Source organism: Trichosurus vulpecula, chromosome 3 (genome assembly GCF_011100635.1).
Source record: "Trichosurus vulpecula isolate mTriVul1 chromosome 3, mTriVul1.pri, whole genome shotgun sequence".
NCBI classification, from domain to species: domain Eukaryota; kingdom Metazoa; phylum Chordata; class Mammalia; order Diprotodontia; family Phalangeridae; genus Trichosurus; species Trichosurus vulpecula.
In genome coordinates, this window is record NC_050575.1 from 205,913,034 (window position 1) to 205,929,531 (window position 16,498).

Below are 16,498 nucleotides of genomic sequence, written 5' to 3' on the forward strand. Positions count from 1 at the left end.
CAGTGTGTTCAAAACAACACTAAAGAAAGATAAATTTGGCAGCCATGTCCAAGATTCCTGTAACATTGCAGAAATCATGTGTGACATCTGTGGCACAGCAGTCCAAATCTGCATGTGTGGCTGGAATGCTGCCTTTTATAAGTCTACTTACAGAAGGCAGCGTGTCACAGTATTATCCAGCTAAGGGAGTGCAGTGTCTGAGTTGCCTACTGAATGACTTTGTTTTATATAAGCCACTAGCCTGGTTGTTCTGTCAGTGCCTCCATGGCTTGTGTGGAAAAGTTTTTGTTTGTCTTCTGAAAATAACAACAAAAACTGCAATTTATCCACCTGCCACTGGCTAAGTTTGCTTTTTCTGCAGTTAAGTTCATGGCTTTAGCAGTGGTACCAAGAAGTTTTGCTCTATCCCTGTTAGCCATGTCAAGAATTAATCTAGGGCATGAAGTGAGCTATCACTCAGAATATGAAAATATAAAATCTATGCTTTGTACACAGTTCATCGGCCTCAGTCCTATCTCTCTGGACTCTCTTAGGTTATGTTTCCCTACATTCACAAATTTGGTCTTACCATTATGTGTACAATGGGGATAAGCAATAGCACCTACCTCATAGTATTGTGAGGATCAGATGAGATAGTTGAAAAGTGCTTAGCACAGTGCTTGGCACATAATAAGCACTATATAAATGTTAGTTATTATTATTATCTGTTAAGATAGTTTACTATATATGGCATAAAATGAAAAGAAATAGATTAAATATACCTAAATGGAGACATAGGTCTCTAGCTAGAGCCAAACCTTCTCCCACTTTCCTTCCATTTCTTTAGGGATGGGTAGGAGTATTCTTGAACTGTCTAAACCCAAAACTTGTAGAAAAAAAATAAGGAAAGTGACTTTCTGCCTTTTTCTCAGATGCTACAAGAAATAGGGGAAAGCAGGGAAAGAGGGTGACAGTACTCAATCTCATCCTCCAACTCCCCAGGTCAATGAAATTCACTAATAGCTGTCAGTCTCTGCAGCTTTGGATCCTCTCTCCTTATGGTCCTTTTCTCCACATTGGGGTGTAGATTGTGTTTAGGGAAGACAAGTATCTCTGTTGTGAGGGCTGCCAAGCCCTTTGAAAAGGGCTTTCCAACTGCTTTCCAACGTTGGTGTCCACCTGATCCACCTAACATTCAACTGTGGCTCCAAGAAGCTGAAGCATGTGCAACAGCCACTATCTGACTAAACCACGTTGAGGATAACCAAGGTGTCTCAAACCCTGCAGCGAGATGGGGGGGTGTCTACCCTAATCATGTGAACACTTCCCTCAGCTGAATGAGTGGAAGAGAACAGTTTGTTCCAGCTGCCATGAAGGAGGCTAAAGTAGGTGCTGTGGAGCTCTTAGAGCTTGGTTAAACACTGAAGACACCAAGGTCATCCACTGCATCTTGAGCCATCACCAGTAACCTTGATTTTGTCTTGCCACTGAACTTTGATGACTCTGGAAGAGAAAGTGAGGCCAACTTTTTGCAGCTCCGCCTCATGTAAGTCCAATTTATGCATGAATCAAGATATCATCCATATCATTTTACCATTTTAACTATCTCAAAGTCCTGTGGTAACAGGCAAGTGATGAAGAAGCAGATGCAGATACATTGAGAGCTGTAGTCACAACCCTGCACACAGGTGGCTCAGGCCATAGGGTCATCTTCTCACTGAAAGCTGCATGGAATTCGGCAGCTCCCTAGATGTCTGAACAGTGTTTTTTTGTTTTTTTGTTTTTTTTTAAGGACCACACAGCTCACTTCCTGTTGTGAGGAATGGTCTAGAAAAAGTGCTCTAAAAATTGTCTGTTTTACCCAACCTTGGCCTGCTTACCATGGTAGGCAGAGATCCCACCCTGTAGTTGAAACACACAAAATAATGTACAAAAACTTTTGCAAAGATCGTTCTACTCACCCTCAGTACATGGAATGTGCACACACTTATGGACAACATGAAGTCCAGTAGACTCAAAAGACAAACAGCTCTAGTTGCAAGAGAACTCAGCAGGTATCACATCCAAATAGTAACCTGGAGTGAAACAAGGCTGGCAAATGAAAGCCAGCTTACCAAAGCTGGGATACACATTTTTCTGAGTGGCTGCAGTGAAAGGGAATGCCATTAAGTTGGCATAGGTTTTGGATTCAAAACTAATCTAGTCAACTAGCTTGTCTGGCTACCAAAAGGAGTAAACAACAGGCTCATGACAACACAATTGCTACTTGCAGGGAAGCTCCATCAGTGCTTATGCTTCCACTATGATGAACTCTGATGTGGTTAAAGAAAAATTTTATAAAGACCTGGAGATCCTCATCATCAATGTTTCAAAAGAGGACAAGTTTATAATTTGGGGTGACTTTAATGCAAGGATAAGCATAGACTACTAGATGTGGCAGAGCATCTTGGGGAAGAATGGAGTTAGAAACAGCAACAGTCACTTACTACTGAAGACTTGTGCATCTCATGACCTTTTCACCACCAATACTGTCTTCTATTTATGTAAACACAATAAAACTTCATGGATGCAGCCTCTCAACAAACATTGGCATTTAATACACTATGTCATCGTAAGGAGAAGAGGCAGAAAGGATGTAAGAGTGATGGAGGTGATGTTTGGCCCAGAGTGCTGGACTGATCATAGACTTATCCTCTCCAAGCTAAATAGTCACATTTGACAAAAGCAGAAGCTCCAAGGCAAAATGACTACCAGAAGACTTAATGTCAACAGATTAAGGTGATTCTCCAAGTGGGAAGAGTTTGTTGCTAACTTGGAGGTAAAACTGAGCCCACACAGAGTTGGCAACAGTGGAGAAGAAAAAGAATGGGAAGCTTTCAGAGCTTTGGTGTACGACACTACATTTACTTGTCTAGGCCAGAACATTGGCAAACATCAATATTAGTTTGATGAGAATGATGGGGAAATTCAGAAGTTGCTAAACAAAAAACAAGAACTCACCAGGGTTTACCAGAAGGATAATTCGTCCATCTCTAAGAAAGCAGCATTTAATTCCATCAAAAGTAAAGTGCAAGCAAAGCTTAGAGAGATGCAGGATTATTGGCTCAGTAAGAAGGCAGATGAAATACAGTTTTGTGCTGATAGTAACAATCCAAAGCACTTTTATGATGCCCTGAAGGCTATTTATGGGTCAAAGACCTACAGTGCATCTCAGCTACTCAGTGCTAATGAAGCTGCATTGATTAGTGAAAAGGACATGGTCCTGGAGAGATGGGCTGAACACTTCCATAGCATCTTCAACAGACCATCGTTAATCAATGCTGAAGCCAATGATTGTATACCTCAGGTTGAAGTCTGTCCCTCTCTAGCTGAACTTCTAACTGAAGATGAGGTCTTGAATGCCATTAGGTTTCTCTCATGTGGCAAAGCACCTGGTGCTGATTCTATTCCAGATGAGATTTACAAGTCAAGGGGGCCATTGCTCATACAAAAGCTAACTGAAATTTTTTGGGTCATGTGGCAAGAGGAGATTATCTCCTAGGAGTTCAAAGATGCCTCCATTATCCATTTCTGTAAAAGAAAAGGAAATAGATTGTCCTGTGACATTCATGGGGTGGGGGTGGGGGTCTCTCTTCTAGTCATTGCTGGCAAGATTCTTGCCAGAGTCCTTCTTAATAGATTGATCCTTCACCTGGAAGATGGTCATCTACCTGAGAGTCAATGTGGCTTCAGAAAGGGCTGAGGAATGGTTGATATGTTGTTTGTTGCTTTACAGCTCTAGGAGAAATGCCAGGAGCAGGACAGACGTCTGTACCCAACATTCATTGGTCTGACCAAGGCCTTTGATACTGTCAGTCATGAGGGCTTTTGGAAAATTATTGTATGTCAATTTCATGTTGGCATGCTTGCCCAGGTTCTGAATAATGGACAATGCTCTCATGCTTTCCTAGTCACCAATGGAGTAAAGCAAGGCTGTGTGCTTGTTCCCATGTTTTTTAGCATGGTGTTTTCACCAGTGTTGTCAGATGACTTCAAGGAGGATGAAAATGGCATCAAAGTCAACTACTACACTGATGGCAAATTATTTAACTTGAAAAGCTACCAGCCAAGACCCAAGTGGTGGGAGAATTGGTGCATGATTTTTTTTGTTTGCAGATGATTGTGCACACAGTGCAGCCTCTGACGCTGAGATGCAGCAAAGTATGCAAACAGCAAATGGAGACATTTTGGATACTCTGCATTCACTCGCCTTGGCAGTATACTTTCCAGGGATGTACACATAGGTGATGAGGTTGACTCATGCGTTGCCAGAGCTAGGTCAGTATTTGGGAGGCTCCAAAGGAAAGTGTGGGAGAAAAGAGATATTAGACTGCCTACCAAACCGAAGATCTACAGAGCCATTGTGCTGACATCATTGTTGTATGCCTGTGAAACCTGAACAGTCTACCAGCACTATGACAGGAAACTGAATCACTTTCATTTGAATTGTCTTAGCAAGATTCTGAAGATTACCTGACAGTACAAGGTACTAGACCCTGAGGTCCTACTGCAGAGAGTACAACTTCAATGGGCTGGCCACATTGTTTGAATGCCAAAGTATGTTTACCTAAAAGACTATTTTATGGAGAACTCATGCCAGGCAGGTGCTCTCATGGTGGTCAGAAGAAGTGATATAAGGACACTCTCAAGGTCTCTCTGAAGAACTTTGGAATTGATTGCATGACATGGGAGACACTGGCAAAGGACTCCCCAGTACGGTGTCCCCACATCAAAGAAGGCACTGTGCTCTGTGAGCAATGCAGAATTTCAGTAGCTGAAAGAAACATGAGATGTGCAAATTTAGAGACATCTCCACTTCATATAGATTATTTTTGCCTGATTTATGGTAGAGACTTCCAAGCTCATAATGGTCTGATCAGCCACAGTCTGACACACTGTACCTTGACTCCAACATAGTGATGTCATTTTGGTCCTCTTTGAGAATGAAACACAACAACCAATCCTCATATCAAATCAAAGCATTTCAAGTCAACAAGCACGTATTAAGTGCCTTCTATGTGCTAGGCACAATGTTAACTGCATTCGATATAAAGAAAGTCAAAAACAGTCCCCACCTTAAAGGAAGTTCACAGTCTAATGGGGGGAGACAACAGGCAAACAACTATGAACAAACAAGATATAGATAGGTAAATTGGAAATAATCTCAGAGGGAAAAATCTCTAGGATTAGAATCTCCCTCAGTACTGGGCTCTGATTATCTCACACACCAGCTATTCAAGTTTTTGTCTGCAGCAGCAACAGCAGCTACTGCTCTCTTTCTCATGGAAACTCAGTTATCTGAATCCATTAGCTGTAGCTACTCATCCCCATTTCCCCCATGGTCATCAGAAAGTCCCTCTTCAAGGTCAGTGGAAGGAAGAGAAGAAGTCAACTCCAGATCCTGCAGTGTAAGATGAATTTTCCTCCTCTATCTTATCTCATGTTTTCCTGCCAGAGTGAACCCAGAGCTGCACAGATTCAGCAGTTCCCTCTCTTTCCCAGAAAGGAGGATCAGAGCCATCACACTTCTGGTGTCGTGTCTCCAATTTTGTTTTGTCTCACTCTTTAGAAATTTTCTGGGTCCTCTGTTCTCCACAGAGATGAAAAAGTGATGCAGAAGCACTCACATGTGACCTAGTATCGTTTTTAGTGGCTAAGCCTGGGTGTCCATCCATGGACTATACAGTAAAAATTCAAAGTGTCTTCTTATTTCTTAATGGGGGGTGAGCGTAACTCCCCAAGAAGCAGTGTAGGCTTAGTTCTCTTCTGCTATCTTGCAGGAAGAGCTATAAATTGTTCTAAGATTATAGGGAGGGCAGTGTTTACAGTCTGAGAAGAGACTTCTAATCCCAGCTTTCCGCTGAAGAATTAGCTTTCATTTTAGAGATTTTGGAATTGGGACACCCAACCAGAAGGGAAAGGGGAAGAATACATCAATGGGAGCATGGAGAAGAGGCAAGTACTATAATAAGAAGAGAGCTGGATCTGGATGTGTGTGACATTGGGCAAGTCACTTCACTTTCCTAGACCTTAGTAAAATAAAGGAGTTGGTCTAAAAGATCTGTAAAGGCCTTTCCAGTTCTAAATCTAGGTAGGATCTCAGGACAATCTGATCTGATTGTCTCAGCTTTATCTATCCCACCCCCAACAAAGGTTAAGTATCAAGCATTTACTATGTGCCAGACACAGTGCTAAGCTCTTAGCGTACCAAGAAAAGCTAAAACAGACAAACAAAGAAACAAACCCTAAAACGGGTGAGGAATCTGCAGGCCTCGAGGCCACCTTTGGCCCTCTAGATCCAGCTGCAGGTTCTCCATCCCTGCCCTAAGATAAAAGCAAAACTTTGTCCTCTAGGAGTGTAATGGAATAGACAATGAGTAAATAAGGAGGGACCTAGAAGTACGAGCTATAAAGATAAAGGTGATTGGCATTGGCAGCTGAGGAGACCGAGAAAGTACGTCTTCAAAAGGTGAGATCTGAGCTGACTCTCTAAAGGAAGCTTTGGAAGCCAAGAGAGGAGGAAGCAGAGAACCCCTAGCAAAGGGGTTAGCCAGTGGAAGAGCAGAGAGACAGGAGATGGCATGACATTCATCCCTTATGCCCTCTTAATTAAGGTTGAAATTAGTCCTTAAACCCTGTTACTTAATGTTCTGTATAGCCTGAAAATAGGTGGTGAGATCTTCAATGCCTATTTCTGGTCTTCAGGATTGAAGTGAGGGATCCAGCACTTTGATATTGGCAGGTCTGTAAATTAGGACAGGTAGGGTGACAGGAGATTGTTTAAGGCAGTGGGCGGCAGGTTCTTCTATGACCGTGAGTTCAATTCATTACATACTCATTTGGAGGATCAGAATCACATCATATCTGATGAGATTGCGGTTGTATGTTTCCTGAGTTCTGTCTCATAAAACCCCATATTGTTGAAGTATCCCAGTCTGCTCTCCCACCTTGGAGCTTTGAAATACCCTTTAAAACCCCACTACAAATTTCTTGTAATTTCTGAGGAAATTTCAGCCACCTGGAGCCCCAAGGATGAAGTAATGCCACCCTGTCATTTTGTGGAGAGCACAATATAGCTTGATAGCTTGAAGTGGAAGTTGTTCCTCAAAGTGATAGAGAGCCATGATGCTGGCAGCTCCATAGTGCCTAGGGCTTTTCTTCCGGGCTGCTGGAACTTCATCCAGAGTTCTTATATAGTGTGAGTCTTCTCTCAAAATTAGCTTTGGTAAATTAGTACCCAGGATCTTCACATTTGCTATAGCAGTGATTCCCAAATTTATTTGAGTGGTAATGCCTTACTTTGTTTGGATTTTTGACACACTCTTTCCTAAAAGTGCTGTATGTAGTTTTCACACTGCAGTTAGAATTTTTTCTTTAGTTTTGAAAGTGATTAGAGAAATGGCTTAACACCCTGTGGGTCAGCGGGAGATGCAGCTAGGTTTTGTAAAACCACAGTGGGCAGTGAATACCTACCTATACACTATAGGTGGGGTTTTGCACTGATCATGATTAATTGAGGCCAAGGCCATTGGTGCCTCAGGCCTTTGTTACATATAATGGATGAATGAGCATCAACAGAAAGATAGAATTATGCTAAGAACACGAATTGGAACTCCCACTATCTGCTCCAAAGTTATATTGAGTAATTTGGTGCCAAACTAAACTTTACCACATTCTGCTGTAGCTATAAATAACCTACACTTGTGCCAGCCTGCCAAGATCCTGCCCCTTTCTCTTTCCTCTAAGTTCCAGATCTAGTGTAATAAGCTTCTTTCCACTTCCCCAACTTAGAACTTTAATCACACTGTCTGGTTTGGGTGGGGGAGAGAATCACACACAGAAAAAAACAAATGCAAGGTGGGAGATGGCATTGAGACAGGGAGCGGAGCCAGCAGCTATCAGATGGGCTGCTTTTAGCTTCTGTGATGAGTGTCAGATGATAAGTATAGAAGTGGAAGGAAGCGTTGACAGTCCAGTTTGTTTTCCTCTCTATAAAGACCACTAATTTTTTCCCCCTTCTAGGTACCTTTAAGGCTTACTAGCTTCATGCCTATTCTTCTATATTACAAATTCCCTATCTTTGGAGGGAGCAGGGGGCTAGGTCTGAGCTAGCCCTCCTAGTGTGAGATCTAGAGTGTCAGAGCTATAATCCTCCACAGGTCTCATGTTAAATTTTGGGGTAAATGGGATGGCTGTTTTAGAATATAAGCTCTAGTATTATTTCTTAACTCGTATTGTGCTTGGCTTTTTTCCATAGAGGGAAGCAGTTGGAACCCTGTTGCCTTAGAATCAAAAGCAATTGTCAGAGTTGCAGGGGACCAATCATTTTTTACTTTCTTTCTTTTTGTTTTTTTGGACTTAGAATCTTGTGTCACTTTTTAAGATTAAGTCTATTGAGGCGGGATGGAGAGAAAATGCATGATTTCAGACTTTACTTAAGACTGCAACCAGGAGTCGTTTTTCTATTGGGTTCCGTAGGAGACTTGTGGGAACTAACTTTTTAGTAGATAACTTTGCTACCAAGGTTTTGGATGTATTGGAGGCTTAACACATCATCTCTTTGGAATCAGAAAAAAAAATAGATATTTTAAGAATCATTTAGAATAATTTAGTATCTTCCCTTGGGTCTTGTGGAAAGAGAGAAATTAACAGTCCCAGTGGAACTTGGGCTCAATGAAGGTTTCCCTGTTCTGTCTCATTTAAGTGAGTTGTTGGCAGGCTATTCAGCTTAGAAATACCCAATGCTCCTAGATGGGAGATGGGAGACCTCAGTGAAAAACCTACTGAGACTAAGAATCAGCAGGGGGCACTCTTCCCCTGGTACACTGTCCTGGAAGAGGCTAGAAATCACCCTTGTTAGAGGGGACAGTCTGGCAGTGATGGGGTGGACTGATTAAAAAAGTATCTCCCTTATAGAGGTGTGAGACATCATTAGTGGATATATGAGAAACTGTGAAAAACTCTAGGCTAAAAGCTGTCTTTGGTTTCATGGACAAGTATCCTTAGAAGGCCCAGAGCAGCTCTGGACACTGAAACCAAAAGTCCCCTCCCCAAGATCCTTCCTCTTCTCCCTCTTGTTGCTACCAACCTGAATGGACCTCCAAGGAAAACTCGACATGACTCTCTAAACTGAGCACAGACACAGCATCCTTCCCTTAATTCAGCTGAGGCGAGGTCAGAGTTTTAAAAGTTTTACTAAGGAATTAAGAAATCCATTGGAACCAGAAGCATAGAATTGTCAGGTTGCAAGAGCCCCCCTGTCACCTTGATCTGTTTGAACGTCTGGGCCAGCAGCAGCCTAACACACTCTGCAGGTGGATGCACTCAATGCCTTTATCTTTATCTAGTGTTTCCTCCTAACCAATCGAGGTGGCTTTAAATGGCCTGGTTAATTGTAGGCTTCAGAGCCAGCCCTCAGAGCGGTTTTCTCCCAAGGACTTTCCTCTGCCTGGCTTTTCCTGTCACTTCTCAATGAGTTCTATCTTCAGGACTCTTTAGTTTGCTTCCTGCATTTACTCACTCTTAGCCCTTCAAAGAGGGGCACAGTTAATGCTTGCAATAACTTGGCGTTTGAATACCAGAACGCTGAAGCTGTCTGGATGACAGTATTAACGTTTTGCTACGTTACTCTGAGTGGGCAAATCCTTTTCCTCTCTCTTTGGTTTATTTTCCACTTTAAAATGAGGGAGAATAGCACTTATCCAAAAGTTAGGTATTTTTCTGTATCAGGAAAACAAAGTACTTCCTGTATGAGAATGTTCAAATCTCTTGGAGACTGATGTTTGTGGCTGGTTTGGTGTGCATAGGAGTCCTTAAGACTAGGGGTGCTATTTTGAAGAGAAAGGTCAGGGTGAAAATAGAAGGTAGAAAGAGCAGGGCATACTTTGAAGGGAATGAATAGGGATTAAGTGTGGAGTGCAAGAAGGAAGAGAAGAGAAGAGACTTAGCAGATAAACACCTGGAGGAAATAGAGAGAAGTGTAGAAACTGAGAGGACTATCTGAGACCACTAAATATGAATTTATGCCTATATGTACAGTCACAGAAGGCAGCTAGGTGTTACAGAGGATATAGCACTGGGCTTGGAATCAGGAAGACTCACTTACCTTAGTTCAAATCTGGTCTCAGACACTTACTAACTGTGTGACCCTGGGTAAGTCACTTAACCCTACTTGGTTCCATTCCTCATCTGTAAAATGAGCTGGAGAAGGAAATGGCAAACCACTCCAATATCTCTGTCAAGAAAGGCCCCAAATGGAGTCACCAAGAGTCAGACACAACTGAATGACAACAGTCATAGATGCTGTTATGTTGAACTTTGGTGAAATAAGTCTGAAAGCCATTTGTGTATAATCAGATTTTGAGAGTAAGGGCTGAATTAACCCACCAGGGTCACAGTCAATAACTTGAGTCCCTCAGTCCTTACCCTGAATTAAAGACTGAGCTGAGCACCTCCAGACTGATGCATAGCACTGCCCTGAGTCCCCATGAAAGGCTCTTCTCTACTCTGAGCATCAGGTCCTAGTACTGTTCTCATGGTGTCAGATGCCTTCCTCCATTCAGCCCTTGGAAAGGGCAGCCTGGCTGAACAGGCTAAATGGATAAATAAACGGCAATTAATACATCAAAGGAGTATTCTGTCAAGCCTGAGGAGCTGTTTCTAACTGACTGTTTTGGGGACAGTGTAATTCGATCCATGTAAGGTTTGTTTCTTCTTTTCCATTAGCTCAGCATTGATTCTTCTCTCTTGCATTGGCTTTTGCCATGTGTTGTGCAGAGCTGAAATCGACAGGCCTGGTTTTATTTAGCAGCACCTGCCTGTGGGATGAACAGTACTGCTTCCTGCCAGGATAGCTTTGTTCCGGCCTTTCCAGTGACAGCCCAAGTCTGCCTGGCTCCTGGCAAAGTGGCTCACTAATGAATTAAGCCAAAAGGAGACCCACCCCCACCTCATGCCATTGGATGTTTTAGATAGGACTTTCAGAAATAGTGTTGGTATTAATTCCTTGATATTAAATTAAAGGTCAGCTAAAACTTTTAAAATTATATTTTTCTTAGGAGAAAACTGAGGCTCAAAGAAGCTAAATATTTTATGTATTGTCACAAAGCAGGATTTGATCCCAGGTCTCTCCCAACTCTCAGTCTAGCAGTCTTTGCACTCTATTGTGCTGGAGAAGTGAATTTAGATAAAAGAAGAGCCAAACTAGCCTGTTCTCTGTCCCTTGTAATTTCCTACCTCCATGCCTTTGCTTATGCAGTTCCCCATGCCTATAATTTCCACTCTGTCTCTTCTTACCTGTTGAATCCTATAAAGCTCAACTGAAATGCTTCCTCCTAAGTGAAGCTTGTCAGAAATGATAGTTCCTTCCCTACCTCTTTTTAATGTATTTCCTAATGTACTTCTCGTGTTATATTGTAGTTATAATTATTTGTGATTATATCTTATCTGTCTGCTTACCTTGTAAGCCCCAGAAAAACAATGACCAAACCATATCTAAACTTGCTATCTTTCCTCAGTGTTTAGTACATTGCTTTGCACACCAGCCACTTAAATGTTTGTTGAATTAAAAACAGAACTAAAGTAATCTATATTGAGGGTTAGAACTAAGCATCTTTTATCTACTAACTTCCCTTGTGGCCAGCTAGATGGCTAGTGGATAGAGTACTGGGCTTGGAATCAGGAAGGCTCATCTTCCTGAGTGAAAATCTGGCCTCAGATGCTTCCTAGCTATGTGACCCTGGGCAAATCACTTAACCCTGTTTGCCTCAATTTCCCCCTCTATAACATGACCTGGAGAAGGTAATGGCAAACCACTCCAGTATCTTTGCCAAGAAAACCTCATAAAGAACATAAAGAGTTAGACAAGGGGCAGCTAGGTGGCACAGTGAGTAGAGCACCAGTTCTGGAGTCAAGAGGATTTGAATTCAAATCTGGCCTCACACACTTGACACACTAGCTGTGTGACTTTGGGCAAGTCACTTAACCCCAATTGCCCTGCCTTCCGCCCTCCAAAAAAAAAAGAGAAAGAGACAAGACTGAACAAGAACAACATTGAAAAACTCAGTTAATTTTATATGGAGAAACTCATCCTCTCTCAGGTGGGAAGAACACATGTAGAAAGTGAGGCACAGAACAAGGATGTGATTTGTTCAGGGCAAATGCCTAGTTCTGGGTTTTGATCACCAAAACACATTCCTTTCTCTCCCACTATGTTGAAAGCTTCCAGCCAGGTATGAAGTGAAATAGGATAGATGAAATTACCTTGTTCATGAAGGAGAACAATGGAAATGTCGGCTTACTAATAGCCAACTGAGTGCAGGTGGGGAATGAGGGTTGTTCAACTGTGAAATCCCTGCTCTCCATGCTTTCTCACTGGGAACTATGGAGGAGCCCCGTGGGAGCAGATGATTCTTATTCTCAGAATAGCAGCCACAGACGCCAAAGTTTCAGTCAAGTGATTCCTCAGAAGTGCAGGGAATAGAGAAGCCCATTGTCGTCAGTTAGACTATAACCCTCTGCATGCTGCTCCCAAAGAAAACCAGCATATTGAACCCTAATGAATGTTTCATTTTACAGCCTTTGGCTAAAGTGCTGGGGAGGGCCGGCCATTCCTCTTCACTCTCATCAAGGTCAGCATTTCTTTTCCTGAAGAAAAGTGTTGTCATTTAATGCCCTCCTTACATAAAGATTTAGTCATATTTGTAGCCTACCATCTTCATGCTACCCCCACAAAAACACAGAAAAGGCATATTCATCAGCCCACATTATCAACATTCCTCATTCCTCTGTGATAATACTGTGGAAAGGTCACATTTACAGCAAATGTGCATAATGACACGAGTTCAAATTCAGAAATGCATCAAGAAATATCAAAGCATTCCCATTCATGTGCTGAGATCCACACAGGCACATGCCTACAATACCATACTTGCATGTGGGCATAAGCCCGACTTTGCTAAGATGTAACACCTAGATCCAGCAGACACTAGAGTTCTCTTTCTGAGGTCCCACCCTTGCCCCTCTTCTGTTCCTAATAAATGCTAAAACCAGGAAAGGGAGGCCAAGCCCACCCCCAGGCCCTCCCCATTAGGCCACTAGTGCCAACTCCCATGGGTCCTGAAAGGCTCCTCTGAGAATTATGATCACCTCGATTTGTGATTTTATCGGTGTGGAGAACTCTTGGGATGGAGTCCCCTCCGCTGATGCAGGTCAGCAACTCCTCTGTTATAGAGTCTCAGAGAGCTTTCTGGGGCTCTGAGATATCAGGTGACGTCCTTGTGGTCACATAGCCAATTGGTGGCAGTCAGAGGCAGGATTTGAACCCAGGTCTTACTAACTCCCAGGCCAGCCCTTTATCCCTTATGCCAGGTCACCTCTCAGGAACTGTGATATTTAACATATTAGAGTTTTCAAAGTGCTTTACTTACAACAAGTTGGTGAGGCAGGTAGTATATTATTCCCATTTGACAAATGTGAAGACTGAGGCATAGAGACATTCAGCAACTTGCTCAAGATCAACTGCTAGTATCAAAGCCAGTTTATAAACTCAACTTGTCTGACTCTAAAGACCAAAACCAAACAAGTCCCTTGAAATAAACATGAAAGAGGACTTTAGTTGTACTTCTCTCCTGCACTGTGGTCAGCACACCTGAGCCATTATCATTCTCATACACGCTCTTATCCGGATTTATTACCTACAGATAGAATGCCCTCTGCCCTTTTCTTTACCAGGTGGGAGGTGGTGGGGTGGAATGGAGAGATCCTTGGATTTTCGGTCTTAGCATCTGGGTCCAAACCCCAGCTCTGGTATTTACTGTTTATGTGTTTGAACAAGTTGGTTACCCATTCATTTTCCCCTGCTGTAAAATGAGGAGGTGGTACCTAAAATTCCCTTTCAGCTCCAAATCTGTCATCTTCGGATACTAACAGGAAAAGACAATAATGTATTCAAGGTATTCAGATGGTCACAAAATGGGGGGGGATTGTTTTTTTCTATCATTGGAAGGTGACATAAGGATGGTTAGTTGTGTTATTAATAGGTGGGATTCCAGGTAGAAAACAAAAGCTAGAGGCAGCATTTTCTAATTTTAAAAAAAGGCTTTTATATGGCAGGGCAGCTGGGTTTTAGATTTTCACGTGTCTCTGAATTCATTCTATAGTTTGTTTTTTTTGGAGGGGAGAAGGCAGGGCAATTGGACTTAAGTGACTCGCCCAAGGTCGAACAACTAGTGTGTCAAGTGTCTGAGGTCGCATTTGAACTCAGGTCCTCTTGACTCCAGGGCTGGTGCTTTACTCCCTGCCCTCGTTCTATAGTTTTGGACAAGACTTTTCCCCCTCTCTATTTCTCAGGTTCCTGTTGCTTTCTCCTCATTGCATATTTCTGTTATCCATATTTGTGGTTCTTCCCTCATTTTAGGGTCTGGGAGACTGATGATGGTATGAGAGCAAAGGATTCAGCACCAAAGACTGAGCTGGAAGCTAGTCTTAGCTACATCTGTAAGGTTAGTCTGGGTAGACCCATTTTTCCATTCCTTTCATACAGTTCTACCTACCCCAGCCTGGTCCTATGAATGCTGAATGTAACAACTAATTTTTTTCTTTTCTTCTTTTTCCCCCCCAAATCGTTGAGCTAGTGCCTTGCCCCATGAAGTGACTTGGGGCTCAGGCTTCTCTCAATCCTCCTTTCTCCTGAATCATATCCAATGTTGCTAAAGGGAATCCGTAGCCAAAACTTTCTCACCATATCTCCTAAGACTGGCACTGTTCTTTCCCTTGGGCATTCCTGATACCCCCTTCCCATGTGATTTCTCTCTCTCTAGTTCCTGACGTTGTGTGTCATGTCCCGACCGGGTGCTTACACAGATGGGGAACTGCTTAGGCTGATGTACCTGATATGCCGAGCCAGTCTGGATAGACAGTTACGGCTACTACCCAGTGCTGACCTCCAGCAGCTTCTGCTCATGTTACTTGAGGATGTTAAAGACTGGTCAGAGAAGGTAGGTAATAACAGGCCTCTCCCACTGCCCTGTCTTGGAGATCCTACTCGTATCTTTCATTTTTGCCCCTGATCCTCAAAGCCCTCTGTACTCTGCTAGTACTTTTCTTATTCTAGAATTTCTTGAATCTTTTCTTGGGAGTGTTATTACATGAGGGGTTAATAGGACTTATGAATGACCAAGGAGGGTATCTCCTGCTGCCTTGTTAGGTGAGTGACCTCAGGGTTTTGAAAAGAAATCAGGGTCTCTTTCCAAAGCTTTTATCTCATTTTCCACCTCTGTAATCCTAATGCCTTCATGAGCCTGCCCCCAAGTGCTATGTTCTTGGAGTTTGTATGGTTCTTTCCAAAGAACCTGGCTTGTTACTTGGTTGGGGCTCTTGTAATGTAGAGAGAGCAGCGTCACTTCTGTGTTACACAGCAGCCCTAATGATAACCATTTCCTTTTTTGGCAGCTCCCAGAGCTGTGCTGCATGTTGAGCTGGGTATCTGATCACCATCACAACCTGCTGGCTGCAGTGCAGCTTGTCCTGGACGTTACTACCCGTGGCAGGTACATTTTTTCCATCTCCATTTCCACAGTGAGACATTTCATCTCTTCAGGGTCTATGTGAAGCTCTAAGATTGGGGCCAAGGTCTCAAGAGTGTGCTGGTGTATGTGTATCATTGGTTGTGTCAGCAATGCTGTGTGTTTGAGTACATCTAGTGAAGTGTAGTGTGTGTGGACAAGATTAAATCTAGGGTACTTCTTGGCCTATGTCTTTCTTGCTACTTCCCTCAAAGGTGGGAGAAATCCTCATGAAAGAAATTACCCTTTATTCCCCAAGTCCCCAAGAAATTAAGGGAATATATTCTAGAAACAAAGAAGAAGTTACTCAAAAGAGGATGAGCTGATGAGCCCATAAGTAAACCTAAATCGCTCAGCTTAGGTCTATTAGTGCAATTAACTTGTCATCAAGAGGTGCCAAGAATGAATAGAACAAGTCACCAGATGCAGTCACCCTGAACTGCTAGACAATGTTGTTCCTAAGGTGAAGGAAGCCTATCCCAGTCCTACAAATTTAGGTCAAAAGCAAGGGGAAGAAACATCTTTCCTGTGTTCCCTGCAAAGGAAAATACCTACTTTACATTTGAAGGAGCTGGGCTCCTAGAAGCTCTGTCCCCAAGGAGTGAAAGGAACCAGATTTCCTGTTGAAGCAAAGACAGTATCAGGCAAGTCCAGACTTTTGAGCTGCCTGCTCAGCACCTGGCTGCTAGCAGGGTCCACATTTGTACTACTGCAAAGGGTGTGGCACCAATATACATGTAGTAGCTGAAATAGTTTAATTCAGTTCAATGATTATATTAAGTACTAATACATAGTTGGTGTGTAATACAACATGTATTCAGATAAATTAAAACAAGGAAATTTGAACAGAGAGAGATTAACAAAATGGGGGGGAAGGGGAGAAAAGGTTGCAACCAGGAAGGTTCTACAGAGGAAGC

General features: G+C 42.7%; 1 protein-coding gene across 1 annotated transcript in view; it reads left to right on the plus strand.

Annotated features, from left to right (window-relative positions):
• The window catches only part of FAM178B (family with sequence similarity 178 member B), a 125,821-nt gene that overhangs the window by 61,452 nt on the left and 47,871 nt on the right, over nt 1–16,498 (plus strand). The window contains exons 10-12 of the mRNA XM_036752206.1: nt 14,435–14,519; nt 14,838–15,014; nt 15,469–15,566. Of these exons, the coding sequence (XP_036608101.1) occupies nt 14,435–14,519; nt 14,838–15,014; nt 15,469–15,566 (360 nt within the window). The remainder of the gene's footprint in view (nt 1–14,434; nt 14,520–14,837; nt 15,015–15,468; nt 15,567–16,498) is intronic.